The following is a 21,665-nucleotide window of genomic DNA, read 5'->3' as shown; positions in this document are numbered from 1 at the left end:
GTATTTCAGGTCCTCTCTCTCTCCCAAGTTAGGGCAGAGAGAGAGAGAGCTCACAGCAGAGCAGACATACAGGACAAACTGTGTCCTGTATTGATTCAACACAGGACCTAGAATTTTACACTGAAATACAGGGCAATCCTGTATTATATAAGACGGGTAGCAACCTTAGCTGGGGCAGATGAAGGTATCTGGTTGTGCTGGCGCTGATGCAGCATGGCATTTCTTCTTCACTGCGCTCCTCCCAGCGGTCATTCCTCCTTTGCTGGAGGATGCACGACTTGACCGCCTGTCTCCAGGCACTGCTGTCGTCTGCAAGAGAGCAGCACAGGCGGGGTCGCTGTTGCCAAACTTCGTGTCATATTTGTAATGCATGGTTGGTTTGCCTAGCGGCTAGCTCTTCCATTCTGTGTAAATGACCAAGCCAGAACAGCCCTGCTATGGTTTTATATTTATTTACATACCCTACCTTTCCAACCCCCCGACATGGAACCAAACCAACGCGGAACCTTCCACATCGCGCCCCGCGTTTCCACTTCAACCCAGAAGTACGCCGCACTGGAGCCGCGCTCTGATTGGCTCCTGGGCTTTTCGCGCCGGGGCGGCTCGGGAGGCAGGCGCGGTTGCCGGGGTGACGGCGGCGTTTGCGCAGCGCCCGGGCGTGCGGGCGTCGCTCGTCTGTGCCCGCCGCTGAGCCGGGAGCGGCGCTATGGCCAGCGTGCACGAGAGCCTGTACTTCAACCCCATGATGACCAACGGGGTGGTGCACGCCAACGTCTTCGGCATCAAGGACTGGGTCACTCCGTACAAGATGGCGCTGCTGGTGCTGATCGGCGAGCTGGGCCGGGCCGGGCCGCACCTCAGCCTGCTCGAGAGGCGGCGCCTCAACCGGCTGCTGCTGCCTCTGCTGCAGGTGGGGCAGGGAAGCGGGGGTCGGGGCGGCCGGCCGGGGCCACTGTCGACCGCCGACGGCGGCACTTGGGCGAGTGGCCACGCTGTGGGACGCGGGTTCAGCTCTGTCCCTTATGCACTTCATTCCTCTCTCTCCTCGCCGCTTATGATCCAACACACACCTACACACACGGGGGCATCAGATTCATGCCCATGCGGACTGTCGTCGGCGAAAACTTATGGTTTGTTATTTGTTTGCATTGATATGCCGCCTTCATCTTCCAAGGAGCTCAAGGTGGTGCGCATGGTTCTCTCTCCCTCACAACACCACTGTGAGGTGGGTTAGGTTTAACTAGAGGTGTCAGGGTTTTCCTTTGTTTAGCTCTGACAGTGCTCTTCTCTTCTTATGTTTTCTGGCCCCTCTTCACTGGGCATTGGAGTAGGACTGCCTTTGATGGCAGTGCCAGAATGACCAGGTGAAGAAGACAGGGCTGCTGCACCTTCATAGCTGCAAGGAAGGGGGAGTTTCAGTAGGGTTCTTTGGATGCATAGGGAGCTATTCGTTATTTTTCTTTCCTTCATTACCCAGCTTGGGAATTCTTGCAGTGCAAGTGCAACAAGCAAAGTTGGGCACATTCTTTCCTGTAGTAGTATAGATTGCTATAGATGTTGGAGCTGGTACAGTTTACTTTTGTATTCATTTAGAAATTACTGTTAACTATTTCGTGTTTCTCCATGTGCTTTATTTAGGGGCCTGATATGACACTGTCTCGCTTGATTAAGGCTATTGAAGAATGCTGCCCTCACTTAGCGAGTTCTGTTCAAATAAGGTAAGTTCATTTGTTCTTTCCATAAGCATAATTGAGATGAGAGTTCTTAATCTTAACCCTGAATACTTTTCAAGCAGAATTAAACAAGTATGTAGGTAAGGACATGATAAATTGACGTAGTAGTAGGTTTAGTAGCTTTTGATCTAAAGTTCGCATTGTCTAAGTAACCTGAAACAGAGTAATGTGGCTGCTTAAACAAGTGGGCAAACCAAAGGGCAGTGCAGAATGTTCTGGTTATATGCAGTAAGCCAACAAAGCCATTTTCCAGGAAACTCTATTCTATCAATTCCCCAGCCCAGTTTTCCTGTCTTTCCTTCTCTCCCTGCCCTTAATAGTCAATATTGCAAGGCCACTCAGCATGCTCAAACCTCATTGGACTGCTTTTTAGTCCCCCCCCCCCACTTTAGGGTTTCCCCCTCCCATCCCCCATCACGTGCAGGTGTACTTCTGCAAACCATGGGTGTGAGGGGTTTCCCCAAGCTTGATGATGCCTCTTCTTCCAGGGGTCTGCTTGAGTGTACAGTGTTACCTCGGGTTACAAACACTTCGGATTACAAACTCTGCTGACCCGGAAGTAGTACCTTGGATGGCAAACTTTGCCCCAGAGTGAGAACGGGAATCGCGCGCTGGCAGTGTGGCAGCAGCGGGAGGCCCCATTAGCAAAAGTGCGCCTCATGTTAAGGATGGTTTCAGGTTAAGAATGGACCTCCGGAACGAATTAAGTTCATAACCTGAGGTACCACTGTAGTTCTTTCTTCAGAGTGTCCAAGCCTCCCTCTCCCTTTTCTAGTTCATTTCGTTCAGGAGTCAGTCCTAAATCCCAGCAAGTCAGATCTTAGAGCTGCCTAAGGGTTCCATGGGAGGCTCTCCTCCAACAGGGGGCAGGTTTATTCTGCCGCAATACTCTTGGCAGGCTGAAATTGAGGGCTTCTATGCTTCTCCAGGTGTTTGGCGGGGGGGGGGAGAATCTGTCTAGGCCCAGCCTGAAGAAAGCTTCCAGTGGGGAAGCAAGAACCATATCCAATCTCTATAGAAGCGCCTTGTTTAGGCATCCAACCTATTCCCTCCTCTGGATGTTCATCCTTTTCTCTAAGGCTTTTTATACCCCCCACAACTTCATTCTGCGTAAGGCACAGAAATAGGTATCCCTCTCTTCCACCAGACAGCTAATGGAAAGTGCTCCTACCTCCTCCCACAGCTGGAGTCTCCAGACAATGTCCAGTTGTGGTCTCCTCAGGAGTCATTGCCTGTTGGTGTGGAGTAAGGGCCAAAAACACCTGGCAAGCCCTGACAGCCCTCCACTTTCTCAGGCTGTCCCACTTGAATGAATACGTCTCTGCCATATGTATTAATTTTGTATTGTATTTAAAGTACAGTCATACCTCGGGTTACAGACGCTTCAGGTTGTGTTTTTTCGGGTTACGGACCCGCTGAAACCCGGAAGTACTGGAACAGGTTACTTCCGGGTTTCAGGGGTTGCACATGTGCAGAAGTGCTGAATCGCAACCAGCGCGTGCGCAGACGCAACGCTGTGGGTTGCGAACGTGCATCCCGCATGGAACACGTTCGCAACCCAAGCGTCCTCTGTAATCTGTTGTTTTTAACTGCTTTTATTATATTTTCTACATTGAACTGGGACATTTTTAGAAGGCCATTAATACACAACAATAAATATTAATTAACGCAAGAATGGTACTGCTTTGGCTACACCAGAATAGGCACTTGGAATTTAGAACTCAAAAGCACAAAGTGCAAGTAGATAAATAGGTACCGCTCCAGCGGGAAGGTAAACGGCTTTTCTGAGCGCTGCTCTGATTCGCCAGAAGCGGCTTAGTCGTGCTGGCCACATGACCTGGAAGATGTACGCCAGCTCCCTCGGCCAATAAAGCGAGATGAGCGCCGCAACCCCAGAGTCGTCCGCAACTGGACCTGATGGCCAGGGGTCCCTTTTCCTTTACCTATGAATATGTATGATGGGTTTAGCTCACTCCAGATTTTGCTTATATCCTGTTCTTTAAAAAATTGAAGCAGTTGCATTTGTTTATATAGGACTTTGTATAACCTTTATAGAACAGCCTTATGGGAGGGGAGTCACACACATATGTTCCAGCTGAAATCTCCCTCCCCCAGAATGATCTCCCCTTGGGCAAATGAAAATAAGGATTAGAACATTGACTTATAAAATTTATTTTGGCCACTGTTGGGAGAAAATGACATATTGTTGAGGAACTAAATAGCTACTCTGAGGGTCCTGGTGGGCACATGGTCTGTGGGATGGTCTTGGGAAAACAGACATCTCTGCCCTCATGTCATATCACAAATTGCTTTGGAAGTCACTTTCAGAATACTGTTTAAAAAGTTCTAATAATAGAGTTAATTGTGTAGTTCTTTGGATCCTGGCTACAGATTTGTATAACATCTAGTTTTGTTTTTTAAAAAAAAACAACAAAAAACCTAAAGCTCTCTTTGCAAATGCTTGCTTGTAGAGTTTTAAGGTGTGGAGAACATGTCTACCTATAAATCCCAAAAAAATGAACAGAGTAGCATGATGTAATGGTGTCATTTCTAGTATTTTAGTATCCTCGTCCAAGTGCTCTGTATACACAGAAAATTATACAGATTGTTGAGCTGGTTGTTTTTAACTGAGTCTGTTTCTGGACCTGTTCTTTGGCACATAATTCTAATAATAATAATAATAATAATAATAATAATGAAATTCCAGATTGATCTAATTTTAATGCCACTTTCTAAATGAATACTGCCCCCTGCCCCTTTCCCCACATTATTCTTTGGGGAGAGGACAATAGCTTGGTGGACTATCATATGGTTTGCATGCAGAAGGTCCCAGGTTCAGTCCAGGACATCTCCCGTTGAGATGATCAGGTAGCAAGTGATGGGAAGGGCCTGTGCCTGAGACTCCTGGAGAGCTTCAGCCAATGTGAGTAGGCAGAACTGGGCTGGATGGACATGATCTGACTCTCTGTGTGGTGGTATCACTTGCAGAATAAAGCTAATGGCAGGAGGGGAGTTGAAAGATATGGAACAATTCTTTGATGATCTTTCGGAGGCATTCAGTGGAACAGAACCAGAAGTTCACAAAACCAGCGTTGTAGGTACTGTATCATTTATTATATAAAAACCTTGGAGAGCCTCTCTTTATCCTTAGGGGCTGCCAGAGTCCTGGGCCCACAGTGCTCACCTCTTCTTCCTGGGCAGGGGAAAGAAAGCAGGGCTTCTCTCACTTTCCTCCTATTTTCAAGGTAAAGCTGTTTCTAACATTACAAAGAGTCATATGTGTAGCTTATCACATCTGATGATATTTTGCACTGATAAGTTTTTTAAAACTCCAGCAAGCTGCAGTTTCCCAATACCTGCACGTTGCACAAAACATGGTTTTGATTAGTGACTTCAGTGTGCCAATTTTTGTCAGGTGAGAAGCAGCCTTTCATTTATGTTTTCACTAGTGGAGACCATGGAGGAAACAGTGTGTGAGGGAGAAAGAGGAAAAAGAAGCCTTTTGGTTTGAGATGAGGAGGTCTGAGAATTCTTTACTGTCTTAGGGAAACTCTTCTATAAAAGGAGTGGCTAGCAGAGAGGTCAGAAAGGAATGGGTGGGTTTATACATTTGCTGAAAGTCTGTGGGAGTAAAGGAAAACTGGAGAGCAAAGAATTCAGTTCTCTATGAGTTGAGTCTGTACTAGTTTCTGATCCTTACGCCTGTGAAAATATACAGAAAAGTGGATGGGAAATGTTAGTTAAAATCTCAGAAGCCAGTGGTATGGTTGAATATGGTTTCTAGTGATTGGAGTTGCACGTTAAGTGAGCCACCGAGCTCCTAAGCACTATTCATGACCAGAACAAGCTATGCAAAACAAAGTGGATTTGCTTTGCTTAAGTTGCAGCATTCATCCAGAGTGCAAAATTAGAGTTTATTTGGGCATGTGATTAAAAAATTTTTTAGCATGGAGTATGCTTATCTTGGTTATAAGGACTGGCTCCCCATAGTGGTGTTATGTGGGTACTGCAGGATTTGATGGAGATCAAGACATCTTAATACACTCCAAGAAACAGATCCGTCCCCCCTCTCTCTGTAGGCTTGTTCCTGCGCCACATGATCCTGGCGTACAACAAGCTCTCATTCAGCCAAGTGTACAAGCTTTACACGGCTCTTCAGCAGTACTTCCAAAATGATGAGAAGAAAAGTGGAGGAGACGAGACTGAGATGGAACTGACCCACTGTGGGGAGCTGGAAGGGAAGATGGAGAAAGATGAATTTGATGGGCCTCTCAGGTAAGCTTCTAAGATTTGTTTCTAAAACTTGTCTCTGCCCTGCTTTGATAAATAAATCCTTCCAGCAGCTTTTGTCAGCTTGGTGTCCTCCCAGTTCTCATCAGCTGCTGCCAGCACAGCCATATGAATCATAGGACTGTAGAGTTGAAAGGGATTCTGAGGGTCATCTAGTCCAACCGCCTGCAGTGCAGGAATTTCAATTAAATCATACATGACAAATGGCCATCCAATCCCTGCTTTCAAATTTCCAAGGAAGGAGATCCGCCACCTCTCATGGGAGTCTGTTCCACTGTCAAACAGCTCTTACTGTCAGAAAGTTCTTCCTGGTGTTTCGTTGGAATCTTCTTTCCTGTAACTTGTTTGGGTCGTACCCTCCAGAGCTGAGGAAAACAAGTTTGCTGCATCCTCCATGTGATAGCCCTTTAGATATTTGAAGATGGCTATCATATCTCATCTCACACTTAGACTAAACAAACCCAATTCCTTCAACTGTTCCTCATTAGGCTTGGTTTCCAGACCCTTGATCACCTTGGTTGCCCTCCTCTGCACATATTGTAGCTTGTCCATATGCTTCTTAAATTGTGGCGCCCAGAACTGGACACAGTACTCCAGCTGTGGTCAGACCAAGGGAAAATAGAGCAGGACTATAATTTCCCTTGATTAGAACGTTAGACTTGACTTCAGTTAATGCAGCCTAGAATAGCATTAGCCCTTTTTGCTGCTGCATCACACTGTTGACTCACCCCTAGATCCTTTTCACAGGTACTACCGGTAGGCCAGATATTGCCCATCTTATATTTGTGCAGCTGGTTCTTCCTGCCCAAGTGTAGAACTTTACATTGTCCCAATTGAAACGCATTTTGTTAGTTTGGGCCGAGTTCTCCAATCTGCTAAGGCCATCTTGAATCCCAATTCTGTCTTCTGTGGCATTAGCTATCCCTCCCAGCTTTGTGTTATCTGCACATTTGATGAGCATCCCTTCAATTCCTTCAAAGTTGTTTATAAGGATATTGGACAGCAACAGGCCCAGGACAGAACCCTGCGGCACCTCACTTGTCCCTTTTTTCCAAGATAATGAGGAACCATTAATTGGCACAGCAAATCCATCCAGAATCTAGAGAAAAGGTCTGTCCCACCATCTGTGACTAGATCCTTCTAACAGAAAATGCCAAGAATTGAATGTAGGATCTTCCTCATGCAACACGTGCTGTATCTCTGAGCTCATTTTCCACCTCCCCCCACTCCTTAAGGCATATTATCTCAATCTTTTTTACAACAACCCTGGGAAGACATGGAGGTTGTCGATATTACACCCATATTGCAAATGAGGAGCTGAAAATGAGTGAGTGAGTGGTTCTGGCCAGAAGTAGTGTTTGACCCCCAGGACTTCTTCATTTATGATTCAATAGGCTGAGCATATAGAAAAGCCATTTCAGCCTCTTTGGTAGCCTTGGGGTAAGGTGGTCTTGTAATTATTAGCAGGCCTAGAATTCTGAAGGAATTTCACAGTGGGTCTTCTGTTCTGTCTCAAGGGAGGAAGAAATATCTTGCAATGGCCCACTGTCACAGAAGCAAGCAGAATACTTCCTCTCTCAACAGGTATGTTAATAGTTATTCTTAAACCTGCCCATCGGGTGAGCTAAAGGTGTGGCTTCTGGGGAGGGGGGCTTTTCCATGGTGGCACCTGGTTATCCCCAGACACATTTGCATGCTCCATTCTTAGTGTCTTTAAAATGCCATGTGAGGTCTGTCCTGTTTCCTCACACCCTAATACCTATTCACTCTGTTGGAGTACTGAAACGGTTTTTAAAGTAAAATATATTGTTGATGTGATTGAAAATTTCAAAGGGCTTTGGATCCCAGCCTTTGAGTTCAGTTGCATTGACATCTGGATGCTAGAATGAAAGGTATGTTTGAGAGCCATTCTTGCTTGAATCCCTTAAGCCCGCTTTTCATCTCTCGTAATCAAATTAGCAAGAGCCTCTCTTTTGAGTGTAGCCTAACGAAGCTTTGGCTAAATCTCTCCATGGCAATTTGTAAACATGCTGTCAACCACCTTTTTCTTCCTGATATGGAAGGGATTCTGTTGCTGTGGTGATAATAAAATTAAATGGTTTTTAATCCCAGCAAATTCATGCTTGTCTTTGTCTCGTTGCTCAAGTGACAGGTTTTTAATTTAATTCCAGGCATCTTTATTGAAAAATGATGAGACCAAAGCTCTCTCTCCAGCATCTTTGCAAAAGGAGTTGAACAGCTTGTTAAAATTTAACCCAGATTTTGCTGAAGCGGTAAGTTTGGTTTGGGTTCCCCCCACCTAGGCAGTCTGGTGTAATCTGTACTGTAGCACACTCAGCAGCTTGGTGTTGGTAGCACTGGTAGCAGTTTTACTGACATCTCTGACCCTCATTGGCTGAGCTACTATGCCCTAGGCAGGTCAGGCAGCATGGCTGTCGTTGGTTGAGGTGCCCTGTTTCTAAAGGAGGGCATACAGAAAAGAAGAATGTGTCAACAAATTAGCAGCTAGGAAAGGTAGGGCACCTGGGAAAGCAATGGGAATTGGTACAGAATGCTGAGAGAAGGAGGGGGTGGGAAATTGAGAAAGAGGGAATGGGCAGGAAAAAGAGGAGCACGTGGTTGGGGACCGCAGTGATAAGGAAAGTGGAAAGTACTGTGGTTTGAAATTAGCCCACCAGATTCTTGTCCTCATGGCCCCTAGATTTATCATTGGGTGACCTCACAACCTTTCACCAAATTACTGTGCGCTAAATCTGTGTTCAATGTGGCCATTGCAGTTGCCTCTGATCACTCACAAGCTGCTGTTTGCTGCTGTTTTCACTTCCAGCATTATTTAAGCTACTTGAATGGCCTTCGGGTCCAAGATGTCTTCAGTTCAACACACAGTCTCCTTCACTACTTTGACCGCTTGATTCTCACCGGCGCAGAAAGCAAAAGCAATGGCGATGAAGGCTGCGGGCGGAGCCTGAGATACGCAGCTCTCAACTTGGCTGCGCTGCACTGCCGCTTTGGTCACTAGTGAGTTGCTTTGTGTTCCTCCTGCTGCACAAATTGGCATGAGATCTTCTCCCCCCATCTGCCACATTGCTGTTTTCCCTCTGAGAGATCTCATGTGAACTCAAGATGGTCCCACAAGATCTCGCGAGGGCATCCCAGAGCCCCTTTGCTGAGCAGCACTTGCCTGGTAAGCAAGGCGGAGCACTTAAAAGCTCTCTGCCTTTTGGGGGGAGGGGAAGAAGGCCCTCTCAGCATGCCACCTTCAGAAGGTAAGGATGTTTGCACAAGGGGAGGTCAGGTATGCAATATGGTAAGCTCTTATAGTTCCCTTCCTTAGCGGTAATGGTAACTGCAAACAATAAAACAAAATAAACTAAAAATTGTAGTGATAAGATGATGATAAAGAATAAAATAGTAATAGGAAATTGGAAAGAAAGTCATCACCAGCATTTTAATGGAGGGAAACATGAATAACATGATTTGTTCAGTGAAGTCAGCCTTTGAGTGGGCCCATTGAATGAATAGACTTTGACTTGACTCCGTTGATTTCTGTGGGTCCACAGTGAGCATGGCCTAGCTCGATGCAACCCAAACCTACTGAGTTTCATTCAATAATATCAAAAAAATTGATATGAAATGTGGTTATACAAATAAACAGCAACTGACGGGATTGCTTTGATCAAGGATGTTTCCTGAATTTTGTCATTCCAGTAATGGATGAAACGTTTTTAACACAAAGGAAGTGGTTATCTCACTCACTTGTTCATTTCCTTGCTGTGCTGAAAATGAATCAACTGAGACTGAACGTTTCTCTAAAACACGATGCACAACTCACCCCCTGAGCCCCCCAGCAAGACTTGAGAGCCAGACACTTTTTCAATGAGCCAAGGAGGGAGAAGGGGGGACCTCAGCGTGCCAGTGGGGGAAGAGGGATTGTCTTCTCTCTCTTTATGCTGATCTCCACACAGACATATCCAGCCGGTCCCTTGGCCTATTTTCCCAGCTGCTGTTGCTACCACTCCTGCTTCTGCCTTCCGGAGCTGACCCCTTGCACTGTGGTTGCATTTCTGTGCAAAGGTCCCCGACTGTACTGTGGATCAGAAGTGCTCCCCCCCCCCCCCCAGCTCTTAGCATCAAGATTCTACTTATTGCTAACCCTGAAGTCCACTGGGCGGGGTGGGGAATCAACAATGGGATATGATCTTTTTGGCCCCTGACAGTTCCAGGCCCTGCTCCTAACAGATCCCTGGGTTTTTTCACCTCCATGCCTGTAACATCTCGTTGTTGGATGAGTCTGCATGAAGAGATTCTTGGCTACATCTGTGTTTCCTTTGACTGTAGCCAGCAGGCTGAGCTCGCCCTTCAGGAAGCTATCCGGATCGCTCAGGAGTCCAATGACCACGTCTGCCTGCAGCATTGCCTGGTAAGATGATGGAAGCTTTCAGCTGGTGTGACAGAGCTGTTGCTCACTTCCTTTCCACTACTGGTGCCTTCACAGAGGCTGTTCCTATTTGCCATAAACTCTGAGGATCGGACAGGCTGCAGGTCTGCAAAAATCTTGGCTGGTTTTACTAAACGGCTTAAAATTGTGATCTGTTGTTTCCATCCAGCCCATGTTTCATCTAGTTTAAAAATGGAAATGAAGAAAACAATTGATTTGTTAGGTTTTAAAAGCTGATTCTTTGCCTCCAGCTGGCTCTGGCCGTAACAAGTATGGCTGTGTAAAAGCATTCTTTTGCTTAATCTGTATTCCTTAACAATTTGAACACTGCACTGGGAGCTTAAATGCTTGTAGGAGTTTAATCTTTACTGGTAAATGCCTTGGCTTCTATAGGTTTTCCTTCCCCTTTAATGGCACCAGTTTGAGAGAGAAGATTCCTGCCTCAATGGCAGAATAAAAACTTTAAAGCTGTGAAACATCAGAAGCAGCATCAACCACTGTCAAAACCTATGACCGTAACTCTGTGGGTCCCATTGATTTGTGGTCCGCTGGCATCCATTCTTAATGTGAGGCTCACTTTTGGCATGCTTGACTCCTGAAAGGCTGTTTGCAGGCATCTATAAAAGAGGAGAATCTACTGCTGCTCTATTGTGTCTGTGGACCAGCCTTCCCCTACCTGGTGTCCTCCTAATGTTTTGGACTACATCTCCCGTTGGCTCCAGCCAGCACATGCTGTACTCCTAAGCCTCTAGAGGGTACCAAGTTATGAAAGACTGATTTAAACTATTATGCAACATTCATTCCCCCCTTAACTCTTCACTTTCCAGAGCTGGCTGTACATCTTGGAGCAGAAAAGGTCGGACAGCTGTGTGCTCTTGGAGCACTCTGTGAAGAAAGCCGTCTATTTCGGATTGCCAGTATGTCTCTCCCACCCTTATTTATCCATTCCTTTGTCATTATAACCGTTTTACACAGCCCTTGGATTAAATGTGTTAAGGGCTGTTAGCAATAAGCAAAACTTCAGTTTTTACAATTGTAAAGGGCAATCACAGCAGATTTCCCTTTTTAAAAAATACATTAGATGCTTGGCTGGGAGAAGGTTCTGTAACTGGGGTGGCACACCCAAAAGCACCCTCTTCGCAGTTGCTCCCCCAAACACACCTTGTCCTTGGAGATGCCAGGGACTAAACCTGGGACTTCCTGCAGGGACTCTGCCGCTGAGCTGCCTCCCTTCTCCAAACTCTGGCCCTGCGAGCTTGGCTCTTGTCGTTTGCTTGGGGCTCTTGTTGACTAATTGCTTCCCTTTTCAAATTCTGTGACTTTGTTTATTTTGTTCCTTTCTCCTAGTATTTAGCTTCCCTGGGGATCCAGTCCTTGGTTCAGCAAAGAGCTTTTGCGGGGAAGACTGCCACCAAACTAATGGGCGCCTTAAAGGACTCTGACCTCTTGCACTGGAAACACAGCTTGTCCGAACTCATTGACATCAGCATTGCTCAGAAGACGGCCATTTGGAGACTGTACGGTCGCAGGTAGAGCAGACCCTTATTCATCTGCCTGCGCCCGCCTGCCGCGTGCCCTGATTCTGCAGGAATGTGGACAGGCTGCTGAATGTGGTATTGGCCACAGACTTAGGCTTCCTGGTAATCTCTGCTGTCAGTTAAAAACAAAAGTTTCTAAAATGGGTGGGTGCAAAAATAAAAATTCTAAAATGGTTGCTTGTGGGCAACCATTCCTTCTATTTCCAGTGTTCAAGCTGTGAGTGCTGCTGCATATGTAACCATTGTGGCACCACTCATGCACAGGAAAGATTGACCAGCAGGCTTGGCAGAACCCCATCAGCTGCAGAAGTACCAAAAATCTGAATATAGTTGGCGGCCCCAGAGGCTTCATCTGCTCCCTGTTGCATGATGTCTCCCTCTTGGCATAGGTTGCACCAGGGCTGCACAGCAGGCCCACACGCTCCAGGGGGGAAACAGCTCCAGGTGGGAGAAGCCAAAAAACAGCTCAATCCAACTTATTGTATTCAGTATATGTACAACTTGACTTTGCCAGAAGAAGATGCAGTGAACCTACAGGGAAGTCCCAAAGAACTGAGCATGATCAGTGGCGATGGAATGCTGACTAATCAGGCCTGGGTGGGAGGGATGGAGTATCCAAGAGCACTGAGCAGCAGCACCCCATGCTGCAACATTCTGTTGCAGATCTCACTTGTCCCTACTAAACCTCAGCAGTTTGAGGGAATGCTGGAGAAGATCTCCAGCTGTCAGAAGCAGGGATTCATCGCCCTACAAAGTTTCTCTGTATCCCCACAACCAGCAGAACTGAAATAAACTGCAAAAATAAAATAAAAAGGGAACATGCAAAAAATATTTTTTTTAAAAAAAAATTGCTGGCAAAGGATTTTATTTTATTTTTTACTGCAAAGTACATGAGATGCTTCTTCACATAGCCTGAGGTGCTGGGTCTGTGGCTATCATCCTTCAGCACTTAAATCTTCCTCTTGCCCTAGCACTATGGCCCTCCAACAGGCCCAGATGTTGCTGAGCATGAACAGCCTGGAGGCCGTGAACGTGGGTGTGCAGCAGAACAACACCGAATCGTTTGCTGTGGTGCTGTGCCACCTGGCAGAACTACACGCGGAGCAGGTGGGTGGTGTGTGTGTGTGTGACTGCATGCTCTGGTTCCACACAGTCATTTGCTCTGTAACTGGCAGTTCTTTTTCTTCCTGGAGGCTGGAGGGAGAGGTCACTCTTCCCCTGAAGCAGCACCTTGGTTCTGAAAGGCTCTGGGACAGCCTGGGAAGACTGTCCTTGGAGAAATTTGGCTTTTAAACTAGGCCGTCTTCAGCCCTCGACAGACACCCCTTTGCTGCTACAGAGAGCTTTTGCTCCAGCTTTTAGCTCCTGGAAGAGAGAGGACAAGATGTGCCAAAGCCTCAGAGGCCTAGGAATTATCTGTCACCCCTGGGCTTCTCCTGACTGCTCGTTTTTTTCCACCAGCCTTTTGCTGTTCTGTTAATATTGTTATTGCTTTGTTCTGTGGTTTTTAATACAGTGGATGCTCGGGTTGCGAACGTGATCTCTGTGGGAAGCACATTCGCAACCCGCAGCTCCGCGTCTGCGCACACGTGGGTCGCGATTTGGCATTACTGTGCATGTGCAAAGCGCAATTTGGTGCTTCTGCGCAAGCGCCAAAACCCGGGAGTAACCCGTTCCAGTACTTCTGGGTTTCGGCGCGGTGCACAACCCAAAGCATCTGTAACCCAAGGCATGACTGTATTAAAATTTTAGTAAAAGACTTGTTTTGATTTTAGTTGTGATGGCCTTGTAATCCACCCTAGGACCATTTGGTGAATGGGGGCTGCTATAAATATAGATAATGTAGGGTTGTCATATTTCAAAAAGTAAAAACCAGGACACCCTGAAAGTTGTTGAGCCCAAATGTTGTTGGGACATATGGTAGCCCTAAGATAATGTCTAATAATACATATTCAGGTATCGTCTGAATCTGCTGTGAGCATGCTTGCTTGCCTCCCTTGTCTGTCAGACTTCCAAGCCTTTTCAATCATCCTTAGGCTCCACCCCCTCATCCAGTAGGGTTGCTTTTTCTCCTTGTGGCACTACTATCTCACCCACCAATCAATTCAGCTGTTGCACAGTCCATGCAGGACACCAGTGGATGGTGCCCACTTCCAAGATGTGGCTGGGTTCTCGGTTTCCCATTCTGGGGAAAGAGCAGCTCCCATCAGACCACCACCTTGGCGTTTTGTGAACACTTGCCCATTGTGGAGTCCCCTTGTCAAGTGAACTCTCTGGTTGGATACTCATGCAAGTGTCGTATGTTTGATAGCTTTCCATGACTGCCCAAGTATAGCCATGATGTGCTTTGGGGGCTCCACCTGAAAAAGTGAGTCTAATGGAGAATAGTTCCCAGGTCCCAGAAGGTTCTACAGCTCCTGCTTGGGTAGAACCATTTTAAATTTTCCATTTCTGCATCTGACAAAGTAGGCCATACTGTGAAAAGAAAAAAAACACCAAACCTGCTCTTAAAATCACTTATTTGTTGATAATCTGCAAGAGGCTGCTGTTGTAATGGTGTGTTAATCAGTTATTTATTTTCAGGCTGTTTCATTCTGGGGCACTTTATATTATTTTTCTATTTTTCTTCTAAACTTCTTTGTGTACCATGGCAAAAAGGCAGGTTAGGAAATAAAAAAGAAATCAAATAAATAGTCAAGCACAGAGTCCAGTCAAAGGCAAGTTCTGTTAGGGCTCCTTCAGTGAGAGAGTTCTCACTTCTGTTGAAATCAATGTGACTTAAAAGCACTTAGCCTTAGCAGGATTGTTCCCCAAATCTTAATTTTTTTTATTGGAGTTCCTATAGACATCAAGGTTTCTGTTTTGAGAACCAATTTCTTGAACATTTACTTCAGTCTTGTCTTTCTGTGTATGTTTGTGTCAGGGCTATTTTACAGCAGCCTCTGAAATACTGAAGCACCTCAAAGAGAGATTTCCTCCCAACAGTCAGCATGCACAGGTGAGGCCCAATGTTTGGACTGTAAGCTCCTTGGGAGCAGAGACTTATCTTTTTTTATGACATAGGGATGATGATGAAGAAGATGAAGCAGCAGCAGCAAAGCAGCAGCACTCTCAGCTTGCTTTGGGTAGCATTTCTGAACAGTGCTGTGTCCAGGATTTGAGGGGCCTTCTTAACCTCTTAAATTCCCATGCTTCACCTGGAGGAAGCTCTCTGCAGACTTAAGTGAGAATAGTTATGGTTCCCACATCTCAAAAAGGCTAATGTACAGCTGGGGAAAGACGAACAGAAAAGGTGAAAAGTAAAACACTACCCAAAATGTGACCAGGGATCTGGAGCAGCTCACCTGATGAAAAAAGGCTAACATGGTGCCTCCCCAGTGCTGTTGGGCTCCCATCTCCCTCCAGCCCCTGCCAGCATGGCCAGCGCTCAAGGAAGGTGAGAGGTGCAATCCAGCAACATCTGGAGGAGCCACAGGTTCCTCTGCCCTGGTTTAGAGATAAGGCGGCAAATGATGCCATTATGCATGGTGTGAAGAAAGAAAAGTGATTCTCCTCCTCCTCTCCTTGGTCCTCCAAGGAAGGTGATTGGCATGAGATTCAGGGCAGGCAAGAGGAAGTCCCTTTCCACGCAGCACATGGTTAAGCAAAGGACTTGGATGAAAGAGTCTCTTCAGTAAAGGGACAGGGAGTGAACTGGAAAAGAGATGCCACCTGATCCAGGAATATCGGAAAGGACTTCCGGATGCATGGACGTGACACCGGTAACGCCAGACGACTGCATCCTGGAGGATAAGAATACCTGACCCAGTCTGCTAAAGCAAGCACCCCATCCTCTGGGTTCTGTCATGGCCATCTTGGCTACAGCACCCTTTGATTTGTGTCAGGCCAAAGAAAGCAGAACCTGAAATGTTAGTACCTCTGTAAAATATATACCTATATGAAGTTGGCATGTCATATATTTATGAGGTGTGTGTGTAAGTAAGACTCCTGCCTGTTTCTTTTTAACCTGATCCGGAAATGTTATTGTCCAGCTGTGGATGCTGTTTGAGCAGAAGATCCAGTTTGACAGAGCTATGAACGATGGCAAGTACCATGTTGCTGGCTCCCTGGTGGCTGGGATTACAGCCCTGAATAGCACCGAGGGTGTTTACAGGTAAGAGATCACACACCTGCAGGAACAAGGGCCTCTTCTGATGTCCCCTTGAAAAGGGATTAGCATTTACATGGGATTAAAATGCCTGTGGGATAAGGCATTGTATTCCTCTTTCTTTCTTTCTACTTGTGCTAGCTTTTCCCACTGTTGCACTGTAGAAAATAAAAATAAAAAATATACACAAGACATTTTGTACATGCATTAGTAATGCTTTACCGCATGAGTTGGGAAAAGACTCATTGGCCCTCAGCCATTGAGTGCATGGACTGCCAGTGCTGGATGTTTCACTACCCATCGTACAGCCCTAGGAACTTGGAAAAACTTGCTTCTTTTAAGAAGAGAGAGAAACATAACTAGGATGCTTCCTTATTCCCTATAGGCAAGGCCACAAATCTGTGGCAGACCACCTACTCTGTGTGCAAAAGGTTCCAGGTTCAATCCCTGGCGTCTCCAGGTGAAGCTGCACAAGACGCCTGTGCGAAACCCTGGAGAGCTGCTGCCAGTCAGTGTATGTATGACTGAGCTAGATGGAGCAAGTTCTACTATTTGTCTACCTAGCCAAGTATTGTCTTCTCTGGCTGGCAGCAGCTCTTCTGGAGCTCAGGCAGTCTTTCCTCGCTTGCCACCCAATGCCAGAGATTGGGCCTGGGCCTTCCTGCCCCTCTGCGTGGCCCCCTCCCTCCGCAGCATCTGAGCAAGCCGCATTCTGCATACCATGCTGCTCTGCGCCCGCAGTGTGAATGCTCTGGTTAGGGCAGGATGCCACCCGTGAGCCCATAAATAGAGGGAAAGCAAAAAATTTCTAACGCCCCCTTTCTGAAAAGTCTGTTGCCCGATGCCAATTGGCTCTTGCCATGGCGAGGTGACTTTTGCCTTGCTGAGTTCTATGACCTTTCAGATGCGTTGGTGGGAGAGGGGTTATTTGTTTGTTTGTTATTATGTTATGAATTTTTGCGTTTTTATACTGTAAACTCATCCTTTGATGAAGGGCAGTATATAAATTTAATAAATAAAATAAATAAAAATAAAAAGCAATTAAAATGCAATTAAAAACCACTATGAATATATAATATGGACACACCATGGACTACCTGAATGAAACTTGCAGACCACAGTTTTGGAGCCCCTGCATTAGGGTTGAATCAGAAACTATTGACGCTTCATTGCAATCCATTCTTTGAATTAAACTATTAGAAGTCTGTATTTTATTTTGAAAAATTATATCCTGCTTTTCATCATCTAGGTCTCAAAGCTGCTTACTATGATAAAAAGCTGCTTACTGTGATAAAAAAACAAACAATATACAAAATTTTAAACATAAATTAAACCACAGAAATTTAAATTCCCAGATATTTTTAAAAGAACATGAGGAATTTATTTCTTTATTGTTTTTAGTGGTTGGTGGCTGTAAGGCCCTAAAATGTGGGATACATGTAAATAAAATCTTACGCTAGATCCAGCCAAAAATAAGCACTTTGACATCCCTTTGATTTTGAGGGAAGAGATTTTGAGCACTTGAAATCACTGCAAATTGGACGTGCTTCAGACTCCATTTTGGGGCTCCTGGGATTCTGTCTTCCAGAAAAGCCATCCTGCTTAAAGCGCAGAATCAAATGTCTGAGGCGCACAAACTCCTGCAGAAGCTCTTGATTCACTGCCAGAAAATTAAGAACACTGAGATGGTGATCAGGTAAGCATTGAGCTGCCCGTTGCTCCCAAGGCGAGTTTCCCTGGGCGCCTTCTAAGAGCCCTGCAGCCGTGGGGTGAGGCTGGGGGTCCTGCTGGGCCTCTTTCGTGGGCCTGGGGGAAGCTCACAGGGCTTTCCTGTAGCAGCTCCCCCCATGCAGACTGCTCTCCCCAGGGAGGCCCACCTGGTATCAGGGCAGCTCTCATTTCAGCACTAACAAATAATGTTTTGCTTTCCTGGAATTTGGGCATCACCAGTATTTTGATTACATTATAAACATGGTTGCGTATTTTTATTGTTGTTGTTTTTACTCTGCTTGTAAATCAGACTTTATATTATATTTTATTTATTTATTTTAAAAATAAGAATAAAATGCTTGTGCATTTTTATTTTTTTTATTCTGGTTGTAATTCACTTCAGATATCTTGTAGTGTGCTTCCTTTCACACTGCTTCCTCTATTTTAGTCTCTCCATTTCCTGCAAGAAGGGGTGGGGCTATAATACCAGCTTCAAGTGCTGGACAGGGCCTGTGGCTCAGTAGTAAAGCACCTGCTTTGTAGGCAGAAGGTCCTGGATTCCGTTCCCAGCACCCCTAGGTAGGAATAGGTATGTCTCCGCTCTGAAAGTATAGTGTCTAGACCAGTGCTTCTCAAATGTGGGTCCCCAGCTGTTGTTGGACTACAACTCCCATCATCCCTAACTGGCTGGACCAGTGGTCAAGGATGATGGGAGTTGCAGTCCAACATGGCTTGGGGACCCAGGTTTGTGAAGCACTGGTCTAGATCAAGGGAACTAATAGCACCGCTCTATCTTGCCTTGGTCAGACCCAGCCTGGAATCCTGTGTCCAGTTCCCAGCTGAGAAGCTGGAAGGTATGTAAAGGAGGGTGACCAGGATGGTCAAGGATCTGGAATCCAAGCCTTATGAAGAACAGTTGAGGGAATTGGGTATGTTTAGCCGGGAGAAGAGGAGAGGTGATATCTGAAGGGCTGTCACGTGGAGGATGGAGCAGGCTTGTTTTCTCCTTCTCCAGAGGGTGGGACCCGAACCAATGGCTTCAAGCTCCAACTAAACCTCAGGAAGAACTTTCTGCTGGTAGGAGCTGTTCGACAGTGGAATGGACTATCTTGGAATCTGTAGACTCTCTTTCAATGGAGGTTTTTAAGCAGAGTTTGGATGGGCTATCTGTCGGGAATTCTTTGACTGCATTTCCTGCATTGTAGCAGGTTGGACTCCAGTACGTTTCCAAGCACAATTCAAAGTGTTGGTGCTGACCTTTCAAGCCCTAAACGGCCTCGGCCCAGTAAACCTGAAGGAGCATCTCCACCCCCATTGTTCTACCCGGACACTGTGGTCCAGCGCCGAGGGCCTTCTGGCAGTTCCCTGACTGCAAGAAGCCAAGTTACAGGGAACCAGGCAGAGGGCCTTCTTGGTGGTGGCACCCGCCCTGTGGAACACCCTTCCACCAGATGTCAAAGAGAACAACAACTACCAGACTTTTAGACGACATCTGAAGGCAGCCCTGTTTAGGGAAGCTTTTAACGTTTGATTCATTATTGTATTTAATATTGTGTTGGAAGCAGCCCAGAGTGGCTGGGGAAACCTAGCCAGATGGGCGGGGTATAAATAATGTTATTATTATTATTATTATTATGACCCTTTGGGGCCCTTCCAACTCTAAAATTCTGTGGCTCTATGAAACCCTGGAGAGCCACTCCTGCCATACTTGACAATTGGGACCAGTGGTCTGACTTGATAGGCAGTAGCTTCCTACATTCCTAAGAGTTGGGTTTTCCTGCTCCTCTACTTACGCACACTGTTGTATTTCTTTCCTTGCTCCCCCCTGCATGACTTAGTGTCCTCCTGTCCATTGCTGAGCTCTACTGGAGGTCTCTGTGCCACACAATAGCTCTGCCCGTCCTGCTGCAGGCACTGGCTCTGTCCCAGGAATACCGCCTCCAGTACTTGGCCTCTGAAACCATCCTCAACTTGGCTTTCTCCCAGGTATATTGGGCACAGGTGCAAGCAGTACCTGATTTGTTCTTCCTGCTCCTTTATGCAGTTCTATCAGTGTGTCGTAAGGGGACAGCCCCTCGCCCCAAGAGGCTTGCAGTTTAAAATTCGATGCACAAAAAGAAATAGTAAAACTTACATATGCATATAAGTTTAATACATTTATCAGTGTTTAATTGTTTTAAAATGATTGCTCTATCTATGTTTTCAGGGGTTCTTATTTTTATCTGTAAATAAATATATATTTTTATGTATATAAATCTATAATAATTATAATAAAAGGGGGGATAATAGGCATTTATTTCATTCTCCTGTACTTGGGCTTAGTGAATGACCTTGGGATGTGAGATCTAAAACAGCCGTTCACCAACATAATCTGCAGTTGGGACTCCAAATCCCATCAGTCCCGGCCAGCGCAGCCCAGCCACTGGGGATGGTGGGAATTGTAGTCCACTCACATCTGGGAGTGTCACAAGTTCCCCAAACCCTGTTTTAACTTCTACACAATACCTAATTCAGCAAAGCGAAATCTAAACCAGCAGGTGATGATCTCTGCCTGACATTTGGGGGCTCCCGCTTCCCTTCCAGCTAATCCTTGGCATTCCCGAGCAAGCGCTGAGCATTTTGCACATGGCGATTGAGCCCATCCTGGCTCACGGGGCAGTGCTGGACAAAGGGGCCGCCATCTTCCTGGTGGCCAAGTGCCAGGTCGCCTCTGCTGCCTCCTACCCTCCCCAGAAGAAGGCGGAAGGTAAGAACTCGCCTTGCACCTCCTCATCTCTATTCCATAGGCATGCGAGTGAAACGATGTATTGCAGGTGGGAGGACTCAGCCCAAGAGGCACAGGCCTTCAAGGGCATCCCTTGGGTACACACATCACCCTCCGTCCTCCGCCCAGGGACACAGTCCAGCCAGGGAAGTGATATGGGAAGGGGACAGAGCAGGGCCAAGAAGAGGTGTGGCTGGTGGAGGCTTGGTTCAGGCAGAATCCTGAAGGCCCAGATAGGCAGATGGCTTTATAATCTATTTAATCAACTGCATTTTAATATATTTCACTGTTTGATCTTTGAGGAGGGGTGTGTTTTTTTAACAGTTGGGCAATATATGGATTTTATGAAACAAACAAGACAAATGTTTAAGCAGGAGAAGGAAAACTTTGCTCTTTTTTGACAGCTCTGGAGTCTGCTATCCTGAACCTCAACGAAGCCAAAACCTATTTTGCCAAGGTGGAGTGTAAGGAGCAGCTCCGGGATGTCCTTTATCTGCAGGCCAGGCTGTTCCACAGCCTTGGCAAGGCCCAGGAGAGGAACCAGTGTGCCATGCTCTTCCGCCAGCTGCACCAGGAGCTCCCTGCGCGGGGGGTCCCCTTGATCAATGCCTTCAAATGAGCCCTTTGAGCAGAGGGCCTCATCCCAGAACAACAGGGCTCAGCGCCGTTCTGCTTCAGCAGGACTTGTGCAAGAGAACTCTCAAATAGATTGCCTCCTAAGCCGTTCCTCTGCAGCAGCCTTTCTGAGACTAGTCCTGTCCTCATGTTTGGGCTGGGGCTGATGAGGTGGTAGTCCAAAACATCTGGAGTTTCTCCCCCACCTCCTTCCATTTATTATTATATGTCTCTTCTTCTGTGCAATGCTCAGCATTTGGAAATCAGTATCAATAAAGTTGTAGGTTTTGGGGGTTTTTTCTTGCTACAAAGAAGGATGTTTCTGTCTGCCCTGAAATATGTTTCGCTTTGGCTGCAGTTCATGGTTTGCTTGGGGATTTCCTGCCCCCCTTCTTCTTGCAGCTGAGACTTGAGCATTTGGCTTTACAAG

At 46.3% G+C, this 21,665-nt stretch overlaps 1 protein-coding gene across 3 annotated transcripts; it reads left to right on the top strand.

Moving 5' to 3' along the window:
* Positions 1–468: 468 nt before the first annotated feature.
* On the top strand, positions 469–21,549 carry ANAPC5 (anaphase promoting complex subunit 5). 3 transcript variants are annotated; one of them, XM_080985627.1, is made up of 17 exons: positions 607–910; positions 1,639–1,718; positions 4,722–4,831; positions 5,813–6,008; positions 7,541–7,607; positions 8,195–8,296; positions 8,851–9,041; positions 10,362–10,443; positions 11,289–11,378; positions 11,809–11,990; positions 12,971–13,106; positions 14,923–14,997; positions 16,031–16,152; positions 17,735–17,842; positions 19,695–19,842; positions 20,440–20,602; positions 21,025–21,549. In XM_080985627.1, exons 1-17 carry the CDS (start codon positions 707–709, stop codon positions 21,237–21,239), a joined length of 2,271 nt encoding a protein of 756 aa, XP_080841753.1. In that variant the 5' UTR covers positions 607–706; the 3' UTR covers positions 21,240–21,549. The 3 variants fall into 3 exon arrangements, with proteins under 3 accessions (XP_080841752.1, XP_080841753.1, XP_080841754.1); XM_080985628.1 differs by lacking the exon at positions 4,722–4,831 and adding an exon at positions 4,885–4,978 and having other exon boundaries at positions 772–910; XM_080985626.1 differs by lacking the exons at positions 1,639–1,718; positions 4,722–4,831 and having other exon boundaries at positions 469–910.
* Positions 21,550–21,665: the final 116 nt, after the last annotated feature.

Source organism: Podarcis pityusensis, assembly GCF_964106645.2.
Source record: "Podarcis pityusensis genome assembly, chromosome: 16".
Taxonomy (NCBI): Eukaryota; Metazoa; Chordata; class Lepidosauria; order Squamata; family Lacertidae; genus Podarcis; species Podarcis pityusensis.
Note: the sequence above shows the minus strand (reverse complement) of the source record. Positions and strands in the feature narration are given on the sequence as shown.